The 18,845-nt window shown below is 48.1% G+C and overlaps 1 protein-coding gene across 1 annotated transcript; it reads left to right on the top strand.

Moving 5' to 3' along the window:
* Positions 1 to 1,146: 1,146 nt before the first annotated feature.
* Positions 1,147 to 18,211, top strand: CCDC22 (CCC complex scaffolding subunit CCDC22). Its single transcript, XM_087829468.1, has 17 exons — positions 1,147 to 1,378; positions 2,655 to 2,832; positions 11,326 to 11,458; positions 12,210 to 12,316; positions 12,463 to 12,529; positions 12,630 to 12,808; positions 14,071 to 14,265; positions 15,049 to 15,111; positions 15,197 to 15,316; positions 15,863 to 15,982; positions 16,071 to 16,187; positions 16,292 to 16,393; positions 16,477 to 16,584; positions 16,844 to 16,939; positions 17,193 to 17,252; positions 17,332 to 17,406; positions 17,849 to 18,211. Exons 1-17 carry the CDS (start codon positions 1,329 to 1,331, stop codon positions 17,960 to 17,962), a joined length of 1,884 nt encoding a protein of 627 aa, XP_087685594.1. The 5' UTR covers positions 1,147 to 1,328; the 3' UTR covers positions 17,963 to 18,211.
* Positions 18,212 to 18,845: the final 634 nt, after the last annotated feature.

Below are 18,845 nucleotides of genomic sequence, written 5' to 3'. Positions count from 1 at the left end.
AAAGTTCCAAACCTGAGCCCCACATCTATGTACCCATGATTTATGACATACATGGCACTACTGAGCAGTGGAAACAGGGTGATCTTTTAATGAATGGTGGTTATATAGATGTTTATTGTGTAATCATTGTTTGGATTGTATACATATGTATAACATATTAAAGCATTTATTGAATACATGGTTAGTAACTACAACTTACATACTCTTTTCTTGCTTTATTATGTGTCAGACATGACACACAATACATGAATTAGTTCTGATTTAATCATAGGAAGCAGGTAGAGTAGTTCCCCCTCCCCTTATCCATGGGGGTATATTCCACGACCCCCAGTGGAAGCCTGAAAGAGCAGATAGTACTGAACCCTAGATATACTATTCCCCCCCCCCCCCCCCGTGCAAACATTACCTTTTTACTTAAAGGAAGCACTTTATGGCTTGTTTTTGGCATATCCGAATTGCTAGCATCACCACTCTTGCACTTTGGGGCCATTGTTAAGTAAAATAAGGGTTACTTGAACAGAAGCACTGCAATACTGCAACACTGTTTCTGATAATGAGAAGGCTAAGTGACTAATGGGCTGGTAGCCTATATAGCGACAAAGGGATGATTTCCGGGGAGGGGGGCGGCGGAGCCAGGTGGCCAGAGATTTCATCATGCTACTCAGAATGACGTGCAATTTAAAACTTATGAATTATTTATTTCTGGAAATTTCCGCCTAATATTTTCAGATGGCGGTTAATCTCGGATAACTGAAACAGTAGAACGTGAAACCGTGCATGGGGGCGGGGAGACTGCTGTAGTCCATTTTACAGACGAGAAAACTAAGGGAAGTAATGTAACCTACCCACGATTGCAACATTTAGCAAGTTGAGCTCAAGACTTGAGCTAAAAGAGCTGACTCAACCCTAAACCGTTTGTGCTAAGGCCTCTGCCCTTAACTTGTACATTTTGATAATCTAGAAGACGAATGCCGCCTAGAATGAGTCAGGAAGTCACCCTTCGTCCCGCCCTCCCAACAAGCGCGCGCACGCGCACGCGCACATACACAAGATATACTCCTTTGCATACTGGGAAGAGCCCACTGGAATGTAGGCGGAAGAACTACAACTCCTAGCAGCCATTGTTCGTTCACGCCTGCGCTCATATCGCACCCGGACGCGAGCCTTGAGCTGCACTCGCTGTTGAAACTACACTACCCAGGTCTCCAGTGGTAACCCGTGACACTCCTTGGACCGCGAGAGCTGGGCTGGGTTTCAACTGCTTGCCTCTTGTTCGCTAGCTCAGACCCGGCCCAGGACCTAGCCCCAGACTCGGACACAGCTTCACCATGGAGGAGGCAGACCGAATCCTCATCCATTCCCTGCGCCAGGCCGGCACGTAAGGACACAGCCCCCGCCCACCCCGGAATCCCCGTATCCGGGACTCCAAAACTCCGGACCCAGTCACCCGGGAACCTTAAAACCTTGGACATTGACACCCAGGGCTCCAACTTCCAGGATCCTAAACCTCCTTTCCCCTTACACACACACACACACACACACACTGACATCAGGGGCCTCCCAAACCCGACATTTGGTAAATCCCAAACTCAAGGACCTAGACACCTTGAGACCTTCAAACCTTGGAACCTCAAGACCCAGGACCCTGAAATCTGTGAATCTTGAGATCGCTACTCTAGGACCCTGATACCTGGAGATTCTAAGGCACCTGTATCCTGAGAACCAGGGAACTTAAAACCCCAGGACCCTTGCACTCAAGGACTCCAAAAACACTGGTACTGGATACATGGGAATCTTTAAACCCGGTTTTCCAGCACCTGGGGCTTTTAAAACCCCAGGAGCCTAAATTTTGGTGGCCTCAAGGCTTGCTGACCCTAATACACAGGACTTCTGCATTTGAGGGCCCTAGAAACCCAGGATGCCAACATCTAGGGAGCCTGATTTCTGGATTGCTTGAAACTAGGTGGTCTTAATATCCAGAGATCTTGAATTCAGGGATCCTGACATTTGGAACTTCTGAAAACCCCAACCTCCCAACATATAGTCTCAAAACCCAAGCAGCTCAATATCTAGGGGCCTCTGACATTTATGGAACATGGTATCTGGGGACCTAAAAACCCAGAGATCATTCCACACGGGCCCCTTGCCCTTCCTAGACCCCAGAAATTTGGGGCTTAAAAGAAAAGTCTATTGATTTCAGAGAGAGGAAGGGACAGAAACATCAATGGTGAGAGAGTCCTCATTGATACGCTGCCTCCTGAACGCCCCCTGCAGGGATCGAACCCCCAGCCCGGGCATGTGCCCTGACCAGGAATCGAACTGGGATCTCCTGGATCATAGGTCGGTGCTCAACCACTGAGCCACGCTGGCCAGGCAATTTGGGGCTTTTAAGCATAGAGAAATTTGAGATTTTCTCAACTCAGATCCCTTCCATCCACTGTTCTCCTACAGCAAGTTCTTAGGACCTGAGGACATCCTCAGTTCTTAGTTTTCCAAATGGAAATCATATTTATCAACACCCAAGATCTGTCTGAACCATGGCCATCCTTCTCACCCCCACCCCAGTACTAGGGCTTCCAGAAGGCAGCCCAGCCCAGCCTGATTCCTGTTTTCTGACTCTTCCCCGCATCGAGCCTGCCCCCATTTTTTTTCAGGGCAGTTCCTCCAGAAGTTCAGACCCTGCGAGCCTTCACCACTGAGCTGGTTGTAGAAGCTGTTGTGCGCTGCCTGCGTGTGATCAACCCTGCTGTGGGCTCCAGCCTTAGCCCTTTGCTGCCTCTTGCCATGTCTGCCCGTTTCCGCCTGGCCATGAGCCTGGCTCAGGCCTGCATGGTGAGTGCCCTCCTCCCAATACACACAGCGTCTTCCTTCCTACTTCACAAAGTCACCAAGCTCCTTTGAAACTCTTGCCTTTCCTCTTTGCTACCTCCCTTTGTGGCTTAGCATTCCGGCTGCTGGTTCTCTGGTCAAACTGCCTGAGTAGTTCAGACCCTCACTGCACCACTTGCTAACTATGTGACCCTAACCCTTCTGGGTCTTAGTTTCCTTAAATGTGAAATCGAGATGATAATATTTGGGTCGTTATGAGCATTAAAAGAGTTGATCTAGTTTGCGCCCGGGCTGCCCCGGGCTCCCGCATTTTCAGCTTAGCACCAAAAATTTTCCCCCCTATGGTATCCATTTACCAGTTTCAGAAAAGGCCCTACTTGATTCACATGGTCATTTCTGAATTAACCACTGTGTATTCTGACTGGTTTAGCTGGATCACATGGTCATTCATAAGGCACTGTGATTGCTGCTGCTTCAGGATCACATGGAGGAGAGGGAGGGATGGTTACCCAAAGGAAGATATGCTGGGTAACTAAAAACAGTGTCCCTGCACTAACACTGCACTCTGCCCTATGGCAGCCACACACGTCCTGCCTCTCATGAGAATAATTCCAAAACTATCTACCTGGATAATGTGCCTTCTGATGAAGCACTCATGCCTTTGCAGTATAGACCTGTGTCCAGTTAGTAATCCAAGGGCTCCCAGTAATGTTGTTTCTCCTGGTTTACCAGCTGTGACTTTGGGCCAGTCGCTTAATTTCTTTAGGCCTCAGTTTTTTCATGTGTAAAGTGGGTGTAAGAACTGTACCTGTCACATAGAGTTGCTGTAAGGGTTAAAAATGGGTTGATATATGAAAAGCTGTATTACAATAAGCTTTGTGTAAGTGGTCTTACTATTATTGGGTAGGCCTGGTTTGGCTGCTTGCATTCCAGCAACCTGTGGCTACATACATCCAGCACACCCAGTATATGGTGGTAGAGGCTCAATACAGTAACTACAGTGAACACTTCCATTTAGACCCAGTAGACAGGGTGGTCAGGTTTCTTGAATTTGGACCTTGTGCAGTGTCTGTCTCTTAGCAATAGGCCTCAGAGCTTTGCCCATTCCTTAGCTCTCAGGTTCACTTACCTCTCAGGAGTTCTCAGGTTCTTCTGGCTGGCTGAGGGTCTTGGTGGCATTATGAGGCAGACAGTCTTTTCCCCTGACCTGGAGCTTTATTCTCAAGGATGATACTTGTTAAGGGGGAAATTATGTCCTCTGTTTGGCAAGGAGAGTGCATAGTGAGAGATGTTGAGAAGGGCCTGGGCAGGGGGGTGTTCAGGCTTCCCCAGTTCTCTGTTCCTCTCCTCTCTCAGTGCTGTCTCCCACTGGATTTGATGTTGACCTACTTTTGTTCACACTAAATTTAGTGTGGTGCTGAGAGTATGGTTTTTTCAGTGATCAAGTGGTTCATGTGATTGCCTGGCCCCTCAGCCTCAGTGCTTCCACAGCAGACAGAGGTGTCTCTTAATCCAGCTGTGTGCTGCCCTGGGAGCCCACTTTGGCTCAGCACTGCCGCCTTCTGGTGTCTGCCTCTACATATGCCCTACTCCTACCACCACTTTCTGCGACTCAGCCACCTCCATATTTTGGTGTCTGTCATTTCACACACCCCACTCCTGGAATGAGTTTCTGTATTAGTCACAACTCTTTGAATGAAGATGTCGGAAAAAAACCAAAGTAAAGTAGCTTAAAAGCCAGTGGTTTTCACACGTTTTTGACCGTGACCCTCCAAAATAAATATATCTCACGTTGTAACCCAGTGCACACACGTGAGTATGGTAATGATGTTTTGTGAGTGTATATTCTGTGCCAGGCACTGTGGTAACATGATGTTAACTCATTTAATTCTCATGACAACTTTCTGAGGTACGTACTGTTGGTAACCCTTTTTTTTCAGATGAGGAAAGTTAAGCACAGAGAGGTTAAGTGATTTGCCTGAGGTCACACAGTTGGTAAGAGGCAGAACATAGATATGAATTCAGGAAAGTCTGATTTCAGAGTCCATGCAGCTCCAGACCAACAGCAACTCTGGCAGAAAACGGCTTTCTTTCTGGCCCATTTCTCAGTACCTACCAAGAACCCTGATGGGCCCTTTTATCTCTTAAAGCAGCTACATGGGGAAATAACTATCAGCTCTCTTTTACAGCTAGGAAACTGAGCTTCTAGGTGTTAAATAACCAGTTCAACGCCTTACAGCCAGTAAGTAGCACAGGCTGGATTTCAACCTGTCTTTTTTTTTTTTTACTACAAAGCCTGTAGTCTCTTTAAAAAAAATTATTTCTTGTTTTCAGTAGCTTATTTTGTCAATCAGGGTCCAGTCCCAAGACAGAAACCCAGCAGTGTGAACAGGGATATCTTAATATAAAGAATTGTGAACTAGGTAAAAGGTGACTATTTACTGAAACAATAGAAGACATCATCAAGGTGTGACAGAAGTAGTGCGATACCTTGAGATGTCTTACTCACATACCCCACCATTTACCCTATTACTCCTACCTGTCTGCTATAAGGGAATTACTTTGATTAGTTTCTTGTGTATCTTTCCAGATTTTTAAGATATAGCCCTAGCCGGTTTGGCTCAGTGATTAGCGTCAGCCGTTGGACTGAAGGGTCCCAGGTTCCATTCTGGCCAAGGGCACGTACTTTGGTTGCAGGCTTGATCCCCATCCCTGGTTGGGGCTTGTGCGGGACGCAACCAATTGATGTGTCTCTCACATCGATCTCTCTCTCTCTCTCTCTCTCTCCCCCCGCCCCCCCTTTCACTTTCTCTGAAAAGCAATGGAAAAAAATGTCCTCAGATGAGGATTAAAAAAATAAAATAAATAAAATGCAAATAAAAGCAAATATGAATATATATTCTATTTTCCCCTTTCTTATACAAAAGAGAGCATATACTTAGTTTCTTAGCTTTTTTTTTTTTTAAATTTTATTATTGTTTAAAATATTACAGATGTCCCTTTTTCTCCCCAATGACCCGTTCCACCCCGTTCCTTCCCCCTCCCCAGTCCCTGTCCCCACCATTGTCCATGTCCTTGGGTTGTGTATATATGCATATAAATTCTTTGGTTACTCTCTCCCCCTCCACCCACCCGCCCTCCTCCATCCCTCTGACATTCATCAGTCTCATCTATGCTTCCATGTCATTGAATCTATTCCGTTCATCAGTTTATTAAGTTCGTTAGATTCCACGTATAAGCGAGATCATGTGATATTTGTCTTTCTCTGCCTGGCTTATTTCACTTCGCATAATATTCTCCAGGTCCATCCATACTGTCCCAAAGGGCACGAGATTCTTCTTCTTTACAGCTGTGTAGTATTCCATGGTGTAAATGTCCCACAGCTTTTTTATCCACTCATCTACTGATGGGCACTTGGGCTGTTTCCAGATCTTAGCTACTGTAAACTGTGCTGCTATGAACATCGGGGTACACATATCCTTTCTGATGAATGTTTCAGGATTCTTAGGATACATTCCTAGGAGTGGAATCACTGGGTCAAACGGCAGCTCCATTTTTAATTTTTTGAGGAACCTCCATACTGTTTTCCATAGTGGCTGCACCAGTCTGCATTCCCACCAGCAGTGTACCAGGGTTCCCCTTTCTCCACACCCTCGCCAGCACATGTTGTTTGTTGATTTGTTGATGGCAGCCATTCTGACAGGTGTGAAGTGATACCTCATTGTGGTTTTAATTTGCATCTCTCTGATGATTAGCGACCTCGAGCATTTTCTCATGTGTCTCTCGGCCATCTGTATGTCCTCTTTGGAGAAATGTCTATTTAAGTCCTTTGCCCATTTCCTAATTGGGTTGTTTGTCTTCCTCTTGCTGAGTACTATGAGTTCTTTGTACACTTTGGAAATTAGCCCCTTATCAGATTCATCCTTGGCAAATATGTTTTCCCAGACCGTGGGGTTCCTTTGTATTTTGAGGCTGTTTTCTTTTGCTGTGCAGAAGCTTTTTAGTTTGATGTAGTCCCATATGTTTATTTTTTCCTTTGTTTCTCTTGCCTTAGGAGATGTATCAGTGAAAAGTCCACTACGTGGGATGTCTGTGACTTTACTGCCTGTTTTCTTCCAGGATTTTTATGGTTTCGTGACTTACATTTAAGTCTTTTATCCATTTTGAGTTTATTTTTGTGTATGGTGAAAGTTGGTGGTCTAGTTTCATTCTTTTGCATGTATCTGTCCAATTTTCACAGCACCACTTATTGAAGAGACTGTCCTTACTCCATTGGATACTCTTGCCTCCTTTGTCAAATATTAACTGACCGTAAGGCCTGGGTCTATTTCTGGGGTCTCTGTAGTGTTCCATTGATCTGTATGCCTGTTGTTGTACCAATACCAGGCCGTTTTGATTACAGTGGCTTTGTAATATAGTTTGAAGTCTGGTAATGTGATCCCTCCCACTCCGTTCTTTTTTCTCAAGATGGCTGCAGCTATTCGGGGTCTTTTTTGGTTCCATATAAATTTTCGAAATGTTTGTTCTAGGTCTGTGAAATATGCTGTTGGTATTTTCATAGGAATTGCATTAAATTTATAAATTGCTTTGGGTAGTATGGACATTTTAATGATATTAATTCTTCCAATCCATGAGCATGGTATCTTCTTCCATCTGTTTTTAATGGAAATGGTTTTAGTTTTTGCCCATTGAGTATCATGTTGGCTGTAGGTCTGTCGTATATGGCCTTTATTATGTTGAGGTATGATCCCTGTATTTCCCCTTTGCTGAGAGCTTTTATCAGAAATGGGTGCTGGATTTTGTTGAATGCTTTTTCTGCGTCTATTGATATGATCATATGATTTTTGTCCTTCATTTTGTTTATGTGATGTATCACATTTATTGATTTGCGGATGTTGTACCAGCCTTGCATCCCCGGAATAAATACCACTTGGTCATGATGTATGATCTTTTTAATGTATTGCTGGATCCGGTTTGCTACTATTTTAGTGAGGATTTTAGCATCTATGTTCATCAGGGATATTGGCCTGTAATTTTCTTTCTTTGTAGTGTCTTTATCTGGTTTTGGGATTAGGATGATGCTGGCCTCATAAAAAGAGTTTGGGAGTTTTCCCTCCTCTTGAATTTTCTGGAATAGTTTCAATAGAATAGGTGTTAATTCTTCTTTGAATGTTTGGTAAAACTCGCCTGTAAATCCATCTGGTCCAGGACTTTTGTTTGCTGGGAGTTTTTTGATTACTGCTTCAATTTCATTAGTTGTTATCGGCCTATTTAGGTTTTCTGCCTCTTCTTGATTCAGCTTTGGAAGGTTGTATGCTTCTAGGAACTTGTCCATTTCCCCTATGTTGTCCAATTTGTTGGCATACAGTTGCTCATAATATTTTCTTACAATCCTTTGTATTTCTGTTGGATCAGTTGTTATATAGCCTCTTTCATTTCTTATTTTATTTATTTGGGTCCTCTCTCTTTGTTTCTTAGTGAGTCTGGCTAAAGGTGCATCAATCTTATTTACCTTTTCAAAGAACCAGTTCTTGGTTTCATTAATTTTTTGTATTGTTTCTTTAGTCTCTATGTCATTAATCTCTGCTCTGATTTTTATTATTTCCTTCCTTCTGCTTCCTTGGGGCTTTTCTTGCTGTTCTCGTTCTAGTTCTTTTAGTTGTTGTGTTAGATGGTTCATTAGATCTTTTTCTTGTTTCTTGAGATAGGCCTGTAACGATATGAATTTTCCTCTCAAGACTGCTTTCGCCGTGTCCCATAGGTTTTGGGTTGTTGTCTGTTCATTTTCGTTACTTTCCATGAAGTGTTTGATTTCTTCCTTGATCTCCTGGGTAACCCATTCATTGTTTAATAACATGCTATTTAGCCTCCATGTGTTTGAATATTTTTGAGTTTTTTTATAGTGGTTGATTTCTAGTTTCATGGCATTGTGATCTGAGAAGATGCTTGATATGATTTCAGTCTTCTTATATTTGTAGAGACTTGCCTTGTGCCCTAACATGTGGTCTATTTTTGAGAATGTTCCATGTACACTTGAGAAGAATGTGTATTCTGCTGCTTTGGGGTGAAATGTTCTATAAATATCAATTAAATCCATTAGGTCTAATGATTCATTTAAGGTCTGCGTTTCCCTGTTGATTTTTCGTCTTGATCTCTCCAATGCTGACAGGGGGGTGTTAAAGTCCCCCACGATGATTGTGTTAGTTTCTTAGCTTTTTTTAACCTAACAGTATATCCTGGAAATCATTTCATATCAAATAGTAGAGCTCTTAATATTTTTCCCCCTTTTTACAGCTCAAAGTAGTCCATCGTATGTATGTACCATAGTTTATTCAACCACTCTCCTAAGCTTGGATGTTTAGGGAATTTCCAACATTCTGCAAAGAATGCTGTAATGAATAATCTTGTGCATATATATTCTTGACTTGTTGGAAGCATATCTACTCCTATAAGTAAGATAGCTAGGTGGAAGTGTCAATGCTTGTGTAGGTGTAGTTTGGTTAAATTTTGCCAAATTGCCCTCACTAGGACTTTAATTTTGCATTCCCACCAGCCTGTTTCCCCACAGCCTTTCCCAATGAGTGTATTGTCAGATTTTTGGATTTCCCCGCCATTCAATAGGTAAGAAATGGTATCTCAATATACTTCCCTCCCTGCCCAGCTTTGTATCTTAAAATTTTTTTCAAATTTAAATAAAAATAAAAATAGAATAGTGGTACCTGTATACCCTTCTCCTAGCTTCCTACATTGTAACATTTTGCTCCATTTTTTTACACACCTACATGCACAATTTTTTGCTGAGCCATTTGAAAGTGGCTTAGCTCATGACACTTCATACCTAAAACTGAATGTGCCTCTCCTAAGCAAAAAGACATTCTCCAGCAATAACCACAGTACCATGATCACACCCATGAAATGCAATAGTATCTAAGGTCTAGTACTTGGTTAGATTTCCTCAGTTGTTACAAAAGTATCCTTTATAGTTACTTTTTAAAACTTCACAGAATTTGATCAAGAATTACATTTTAGGCCCCGCCGGACGTGGCTCAGCAGTTGAGCGTTGACCTAGGATCCAGGCAGTCCGGGTTCGATTCCCGGTCAGGGCACATGCCCGGGTTGCTGGCTTGATCAATGACTCTCTCATCATTGATGTTTTTCTCTCTCTCCTTCTCCTTTCCTCTCTCTGAAATCAATAAAGATATATTTAAAAAAAGAAAAAGAAAAGAATTACATTTTAATACATTGTTACATGTCTAATCTTAAGTTTTGAACAGCCCTCCTTTGCTTTCGTTTCTTTGTTTCTTTTGTGATGACAAATGTATTTGAAGCATCCAGGCTGGTTGTTTGGAATTCCCCTGTTTTAATTGCTCTGAGTATTTTCTCATAAGTAGATTCAGGCTTGGGGCAAGAGCACTGCCCTAGTGATATAGAGTCTCCCTCCCAGTGTACACGCACTGCAGGAGAACATAGCGTCAGGTTGTCCCAGTCAGTGATGCTTGTGTGAAGTCTCTCAGTGTGCCTTCAATTCATGTCTCTCTTATAAGCAAGGTTGGACATATTTCCGTATGTTTAACGGATGTTTTAATTTCTTTTTTGGTAAACTGTTCTTACCTTTTGCCTATTTTTCTGTTGCATTGCTGGTCTTGCTTGTTTAGTTTTAGGCATTTAAGAAAAAAAATAATATATATATATTATTGACTTCAGAGAGAGGAAGGGAGAGGGAGAGAGAGATAGAAACATCAATAATGAGAGTGTCATTGATCAGCTGCCTCCTGCACACCTCCTGCAGGGATCGAGCCCGCAACCCGGGCATGTGCCCCAACCTGGAATCGAACTGGGATCTCCTGGATCATAGGCCGATGCTCAACCTCTGAGCCATGCTGGCTGGGCAATTTTAGGCACTTTTTATTTCCTATGCTATGAGTTCCAAATATTTTTTTCCCCAGCTTGTCATTACTTTTTTGATGGATTATTATATTTTTCCTTTAAGTTTTTTATTTCTGCCTGGCCAGGCATGGCTCAGCAGTTGAGCGTCGACCTAGGATCCAGGTGATCGGGGTTCAATTCCCGGTCAGGGCACATGCCCGGGTTGTGGGCTTGATTAATGACTTTCTCACCATTGATGTTTCTATCTCTCCCTCTCCTTTCCTCTCTCTGAAATCAATAAAGATATATTTAAAAAATAAAAAATGAATAAATAAATTTTTTACTTCTTTTTATGTATTCAGAAATACCCATCTTCACTTTTATGGTCTCTGGATTTTGAGCCATAGTTAGAAAAACTAAAGTTTTAATTTTATTTCTTGCTCTGCGTAACATTGACTGGAATTACTCTGTGGCTCCCCCAACAGAAGCCTAGAGGCCTTGGGGAGTCAAGGAGACATTCACAGGACAGTGGTTGGTGAGAGTGGGAGCATTTAGGGTCTAGGCCCAGTGCTCCCAGGGCAGGAAGAGCCTGCCTGCCTGGCTGATAGGGACCTCCTCCCCAACCCCCAGGACCTGGGCTATCCTTTGGAGCTTGGCTACCAGAACTTCCTCTACCCCAGTGAGCCTGACCTCCGGGACTTGCTTCTCTTCTTGGCTGAGCGCCTACCTACAGATGCCTCTGAGGATGCAGACCAGCCTGCAGGTATGGGGTACCCAGGGCATAGTGAGGGTAAGGGGAGAGGGTGGTATTGGTGTTATAGAGGCTGAGAAAGGTGGAGATGGTAAAGAGGTTGCCAGAAAGGGGGTGGAGGTATGTGTCTTTGGGAGAGCTAGGTGGGAGGATTAGGGCTGGAAGACGGTATACAGAGCAGGAGGGAGGGGCCAGGACTTGGGCTGAACCAGGTGGTGAGTTGGTGCTGGGAAGGGCTTCCCTGCCTCACCTCATGCCTTGCTCCCCCTCACCTACTCCATTCTAACCCTACTGGCCTCCTTGATGCCCCTCACATATGCCAGGCATACTCCAGCCTCAGGGCTTTGCATTGGCTGGATTACTCTCCCCCAGATAGCCTCTTGGTTTCTGATCATGTCACATCAGGGAGGCCTGTCTTGGGCTTCCTTGTTTAAAATGACATCCTCTTCCCAACAGTCCTTATCTTCCTTTCCTGGTCACCACCTGACAGTTTTCTGTATCATCCTTATGACCGGGAGGGCAGGATCTTTATTAGTTTGTTCACTGTGATAGCCTGAGAGTCTAGAGTGGTGATTGGTACATAATAGGTACTCAATAAGTATTTGTTGAATGACTGGGTTTGATAGCTAGATAGATATGCATCTTTTGCTGGGGGGGTAGGGGCAGGAGTGGGGGTCAGGGAGCAATGGCTGTTTTCCCGTGGTCTGTATTTTTGAAGTTGTGGCATTGTCACCTGATTTACACTCCCTCCCCACCCCCATAGGTGACTCAGCTATCCTTCTCCGGGCAATTGGGAGCCAAATTCGGGACCAGCTGACCCTGCCCTGGGTTCCACCCCTCCTTCGCACTCCTAAGCTGCAGCACCTCCAGGTGGGACCCCCCAATTCATGTTGGTCTTTGCTTGTCCCTGCCTGGCTTTCCTTGTCCCTATCTGGGTACTCAGGTTTTTGGCCCCTTCCCACCAGTGCCCTCCATCACAGTTGATCTTAGTGGCTCTGATTCTGCTCTCCCACCAGGGCTCGGCCCCCAAGAATCCTTTCCATGCCAGTAGGCTGGTCATGCCTGAATTGAGTTCCAAAGGAGGTGAGCATGAGACTTTGGGGAGATGCTGGGGAGAACAGTAGAGGTGGGCCTGACTGTGTGGTGAGGCGGGAGGGCTTGCTGACTCTGTTCCTGCTTGCAGAGCACCGGGAGTTCCAGGCAAGTTCCCTGTTACTACCAGCCCCCACCCAGGTGCCTCAGCCTGCTGGGAGGGTGGCCTCACTCCTCGAATGCCATGCCATCCAGCTCTGCCAGCACACAGACCAGGACCACCCTGGGGACAAGGACTGGGTCCACTGGTCATCCCGCCTCCCCACCCAGGTACCGCCCAATGCTTGGCTCCCTGCTGTGAATGACCTAGCTCCTTATTGCTCCCATGGGTCCTCTGCCCCTCTCCCCCACTTTGTCCTTCCCTCTTTTTTGTCGTTTCCCTGTACGCACATCTACCTGGCCCCCCCACCTGAAGAACACTGGAGTGAGAAAGGCTGTGGATCTTGGATAAGTCAGCATCCTTGCTCAGTCTCAATTTCCTGTTTTAAGACATGGGTGGTGATAGTGCTCTGCATTTGACTGCAAAATGTGCACGAGGTTTCCAGCAACCTGAGCAGCCAGGACCTGCTTCCCACCCTGAGGCTCTCTCTCTCTGCCATTGTCAGCGACGCTCATTTCTTCTGTCTCAAGATCTCTGCATTATCTCTTCTGGCTACCTTCTCCATCTGTGGTTCTGCTGCCCCTCTCTCTTCCCCTCTGTGTCCTCATTCTGTGCTGCGCTTCCCACTCTGACCACCTGGATCTGTCCTGCCTGCCCCCTGCCCACCTCTGCAACTGTCTCTGTCTGTCTCCCCACTGCCATGTGTTCCGTCTTTATCTCTGTCTTTTTTAAACTTACAGAAAGTTTCAAACATAGAAGCAGAGAGACTGTTCGAATGAATCCTATGTACCTGACATCCACCTTCCACTATAAGCATTTTGCCAATCTTTCTTCATCTAGTCTCTCCAACTTTTCTTCTGTATTAATTTCAAGCAAATCCCAGGCGTCATGTCATTTCAACTCTAAATACTTAAGCATATGTCATAACTCATAAGGGCGTTCACTTTTTAATGTAACCCTTGGGCCATTTCACACCTAGCAAAATTAACAATGATCTCTTAATACAGTTCATAATCAGGTTTCCTCAGTTTTCTCAAAACTGCCCCTGTCCCTGTCTCTCTCTCAGTTCCACTCTCTGCCTCCACCCCCTTCTTTGCTCAGCACCCCTGACTCTGTCTGCACTCTGTCCCCACATACTCTTTCCTTGTCCCTCTGATTTGGGGCCTGCGGGCTTCTCCACCTTCCCACATTTTCCTCCAGTGTGAGGAGTGGGCAGGTGGAGAGAAGAGTGGCTGTGAGGAAGAGGAGACCTCATGCTGGGGAAGCTCCCAGATGTGGGCCAGGAGAGCAGGTCTGGGGCCTCCTCAGTGGGAGAGACTGGAGGGTGTGATTTGTCAGAAGCACCTTGTCACGTGGCTCCCTGGAGGAAGCAGGGCTTTGGGTGAACTGGAGGCCTCTTCAGTGTCCCGTTTGCCCCACCCTCTGTTTTCAGGAGGATACTCGGGCTCAGCGGCAGCGGCTGCAGAAGCACCTGGCTGAGTATCTGCGTCAGACCTGGGGCCAGCTGGGCTCCCTGCCACAAGCCCGAGACTTGGGAGAGCTGCTGCAGGCCTGGGGTGCTGGGACCAAGACTGGTGCTCCCAAGGGCTCCCGCTTCACACATTCAGAGAAGTTCACCTTCCATATGGTGGGTGGGCCTGAGTGGACAATGGGCATGCTGATGGGACCAAGACTGGCTCAGAGGGTTGCTTTATGTACAAACAACCACAATTTACTCACACAGTTGCCTGTGTTCTAACCAGATGTGGCTTCTCCTCACTAGGGACTAGTACCTAGAGAGGTCCACTGGCTTCTCGGGGACTTCAGTGGATAAAGAGTGGAGGGGTGGGAACCATATAAGGGTGGAGGGGTGTTCTTTGTGCAAACTCCAGGCTTCCTCAGGAAGTTTCCTCTGGGCATATCTTCTCTCTTTGGATGGTCATCCAGAGGGGTACTCATCCTTTTCATAGGCAGTTGGGGCAGGTGAGCAGGAGCTTTCAGGATCAGGGAGGTTTCTTTTTTAAAAAAAATATTATTATTGATTTCAGAGAAAGGAAGGGAAAAAGGAAAGAGAAACACCAATGATGAGTCATTGATGGGCTGCCTCCTGCATGCCCCCTACTGGGGATTGAGCCCGAAACCTGGGCATGTACCCTGACCTGGAATCAAACCGATATCTCCTGGATCATAGGTCCATGTTCAACCACTGAGCCACGCCGGCTGGGCTGAGGGAGGTTTCTTTATGAGCAAACATTCTAGTCTGAGGTCTCAAAGAATGCCCTGATCCTCATAGAGTCATAGTCTGATAGTCATCAGCCGTTGAGTGGACATGGATATGATGCTAGAAGGCTGCTTAGGGGGGTGTTGAGGCTGGGCTGTGAGGGACAAGGCCTTCCTTGACAGCCAGGATGCTCCCTTCTCACTACCCTAGGAGCCTGAGGCCCAGGCAGCCCAGGTGTCAGATGTGCCAGCCACCTCCCGATGGCCTGAACAGGTAAGCGGAGCAGTGAGGCGTATCCTGGGTCCTTGCCTGTCTACTGGGCCTGACACTCCCACCCTGACTGGCCTGTTCCTCCCAGGACACATGGGCAGCTCAAGAGCAGGAGCTGGAGGCCCTTCAGGAACAGCTAGAGGGAGTGAATCGCAACATTGAAGAGGTTGAAGCCAACATGAAGACGCTGGGAATCGGCCTTGTGCAGGTGGGGGCGGGGATGGGGCTGCTGTCTGGGGTCAGGTCACATGTCTGGTCTAGAGGGCTTTGGAGGACTTGGGGATGAGAGGTACTCTGTAGAGGTCTGCAGATGTCAGAAGGATTTATGGGGGCTTTTGGGGATGTGTGGGGCTCTTGAGGGTTCAGGAGACTCAGTGGGGGTGAGACAGGGAATGTATGTTGCAGGGCTCAGTGGACCTGTAGGGGTGAGAATGCCTGTGAGCATTAGTCAGGCCTTGTGGGTTACTGTGAGAATCAGGAAGTGTGTGGGCATCTCTGGGCATCTGTGGGGCATGATGGGTCTGTATGGGCAGGAGCTTGTGGGGTTTGTCAGTGCTCCTGGGGGTCATCATGAAGGTGGAAGAGTCATAGGCACCTGTGGGTGCCTGTTGCTGCTTATAGGTCTCTGATGCTATCAGGAGGGTTGATAGGGGCTCAGGCAAGGCCAGGGCTTTCCAGCTCAGTGTGGGCTGGAAGCCTGTGGTGTGTGTTTGAGCACCCCCACTGACTGGGATTGGGAGTCCTGGGGTGCCAGGTGGAGACCGAGTGTCGGCAGACTGAGCTCAGCACAGCGGAGAGGGAGCAGGCCCTGCGCCTGAAGAGCCGGGCGGTGGAGCTGCTGCCAGATGGGGCTGCCAACCTCGCCAAGCTGCAGGTGGGGCTGGTGCTGGGGCTGGACCAGGAGGGTCAGAGGTGGAAGGGCCCAGCCTGTGTGACATGTACCCTCCTACCACCACCTCCAGCTCGTGGTAGAGAGTAGTGCCCAGCGGGTCATCCATTTGGCGGGCCAGTGGGAAAAGCACCGGGTCCCGCTCCTTGCTGAGTACCGCCACCTCCGAAAGCTCCAGGATTGCAGAGAGGTAGGTGGTGGGGTCCTGGGCTGTGGGTGTGGCAGGTTTGGTATCTTCCTAGGGGGCCATCCCCATGCTCTGCTCACTGTCCTCTACCCATGGGGTCCTGGCAGCTAGAATCTTCCCGACGGCTGGCAGAGATTCAGGAGCTGCATCAGAGTGTTCGGGCAGCTGCCGAGGAGGCCCGCAGGAAGGAGGAGATCTATAAGCAGCTGGTAAGGCCCATGTTGGGGCCTTGGCTGGCTCAGAGTGGGTGGGGTGTGGGCCCTGGGGTAGTGCCTGCTGTGTCTCTGTCTAGGTGTCTGAGCTGGAGACCCTGCCCAGAGACGTGTCCCGGCTGGCCTATACCCAGCGCATCCTGGAGATTGTGGGCAACATCCGGAAGCAGAAAGAAGAGATCACTAAGGTGTGCTGCCTTTGCCATGGAGGGTGGGTAATATGGGCAGACGTGCCCAAAGGGCAGATGGGTGTTGCATGGCCACACAGGGACCTCACACTCTCTGATAGGCCACACCATGACCCAGAACAGTCCCACACAGTCCACTGCAGCTACCCCTGACACAGTGACATAGGCCCTGTCTGGATGTGAGTGCATGCACATGAAAGCCCTTAGCTGGTCAGTCACCCTGCCCCCGACATAGGCTTATGGCCCTGGTCTCTGCCAGATCTTGTCTGACACAAAGGAGCTTCAGAAGGAAATCAACTCCCTGTCTGGGAAGCTGGACCGGACGTTTGCGGTGACTGATGAGCTTGTGTTCAAGGTGTGGGGCAGTCTGGGTCAGGTGGAGGGGTGGCGTGGGGCTGAGCTGCTGCCTGTCCATCTGCTCATGGGCTCACCTGGGCCTGGCCCCTGTGTGAACCTTGTAGGTACACTGATGCTGGTGCCTGGCTTTGCTCCACGGAGGATGAAGTCATGGGGGTGGGAGAGGGTGGCCTTGTGGGGTCCTGGAAGTGATGTGTAGGGGGGGTGGGGGCAGCCCACTGATACTTTTGAGGTCCTTTCTGTCTGGTCAGGATGCCAAGAAGGATGATGCTGTTCGGAAGGCCTACAAGTATCTAGCTGCCTTGCATGAGGTGAGGGGAGAAGCATGCCTCTGGCTGGCTGGGGAGGGGTGGGGTTGGGGTTCAAGCCTTCTCTTCCTGCTGTCCCCAGAACTGCAGCCAGCTCATCCAGACCATCGAGGACACGGGCACTATCATGCGGGAGGTTCGAGACCTTGAGGAGCAGGTGAGGCCTGGGGGTGGGCGGGGAAACCAAGGCAGGCCAGGGGACAGCTCCTCAGTTTGTGCCAAGACAGGCTATGGAACCAGATGCAGCTTATGGCTGGAGTCTCTGCCCTGCCCCTTAGCCATGCATTTGACCTGGAACAGGCCAGTGGCCTACTTTGAGGTCTGACTTCCGCCCCAAGTGTTCTCATGCCTGCTTCCCAGGGTCACTGGCAGAGGCTTCAGCTTGAGTATGTGGTGGGTAATCCTGCCACGTAGCAAACAGTGCTTTAGGTGCAGGGATGACACATGCAAAGGCCTGACAGTGGGACAGAGCAGGCTGTTGTTGGGGGTGGGGTGGGAGGAGCCCAGGAAGGGCCCTGAGTAGCTATGACGGAGGGGTGGCAGGCAGGAGCTGGGAAAGAGGCCCTGCTTACTGAAGGGATGCGATTCATGTTGTCTAGATCGAGACAGAGATGGGCAAGAAGACGCTCAGCAACCTGGAGAAGATCCAAGAGGACTACCGGGCCCTTCGCCAGGAGAATGCTGGCCTCCTGGGGCGGGTCCGTGAGACCTGAGGGGCCGCTGGCATAGGTCTCCCTCACCCCAGGCTTCAGCAGGGATTGGGGTGTTGGAGGTGATGGCCAAATGCTTGCCCTAGCTGTTCTCCGTGTTTGCTGTCCAGCCCCTCCTGCTGTGGCGACTTCTGCCCACCTGACCCCAACCCTTATCTGGGGTGAACATTCAGACACTGGGAGCTTGGCTGCAGTTTATTGGGGACAGTACTGGGGGTTGGGGCCTTGGATCCCAAATAAATGAGGGGCTCTGTCAGCAGTCTAAGCTGAGGCATGGATGGGGGCACAAGGCTCAGGGCGGGGCAGAGGGTGGATGGCAGGTGAGACACAGGGTACATTTTGGTGAGTCAATATATATGGCTGTGTGTGTCTGTGTGGGACCCAGGAGATCCACTGGGGCACTGTGTGGGTGTGTGTGGTGTGCAGGTGAATTCTAATAGGCTGTATGACCAAGTGTATGTGTGAGGAGCTGCGTGAGACAGTATGTGACTGGTGTGTCTGTGTGGCTTTCTAGGACCTGAGACCCTGAAGGCTCTAAAGCTGCTGCTGGGTGGGAGTATAGGCACTCCCCTGTAACACTGCACCTAGGGGCCCTGAGGCTGACTGTGGGTGTGTGCGTGCTTCGGGGTATGTGGGTTGACAGGACTACTTGGGTGTGATTATCTGTGTGACTGTGCAGATTTGTGGTTGTCTGAGTGTACTGAGACAAGCTCTTTGTATTTAGGGGTTTGTATGGAGTCCAAGGGACAGAATTGTGACCATCTGTGTTTCTTCCAGCCCAAGGTTGTCTGTGAGTGACTGAGGCAGGCTGTGTGTGTGGTTGATTGTGAAGGCTCAGTTTGCCTGGAGAGCCTGTTGTGGGGGGCTGGGGTAGGGTTACAGGGCT

Source organism: Miniopterus natalensis, chromosome X (assembly GCF_054644295.1).
Source record: "Miniopterus natalensis isolate mMinNat1 chromosome X, mMinNat1.hap1, whole genome shotgun sequence".
NCBI classification, from domain to species: Eukaryota; Metazoa; Chordata; class Mammalia; order Chiroptera; family Miniopteridae; genus Miniopterus; species Miniopterus natalensis.
Note: the sequence above shows the minus strand (reverse complement) of the source record. Positions and strands in the feature narration are given on the sequence as shown.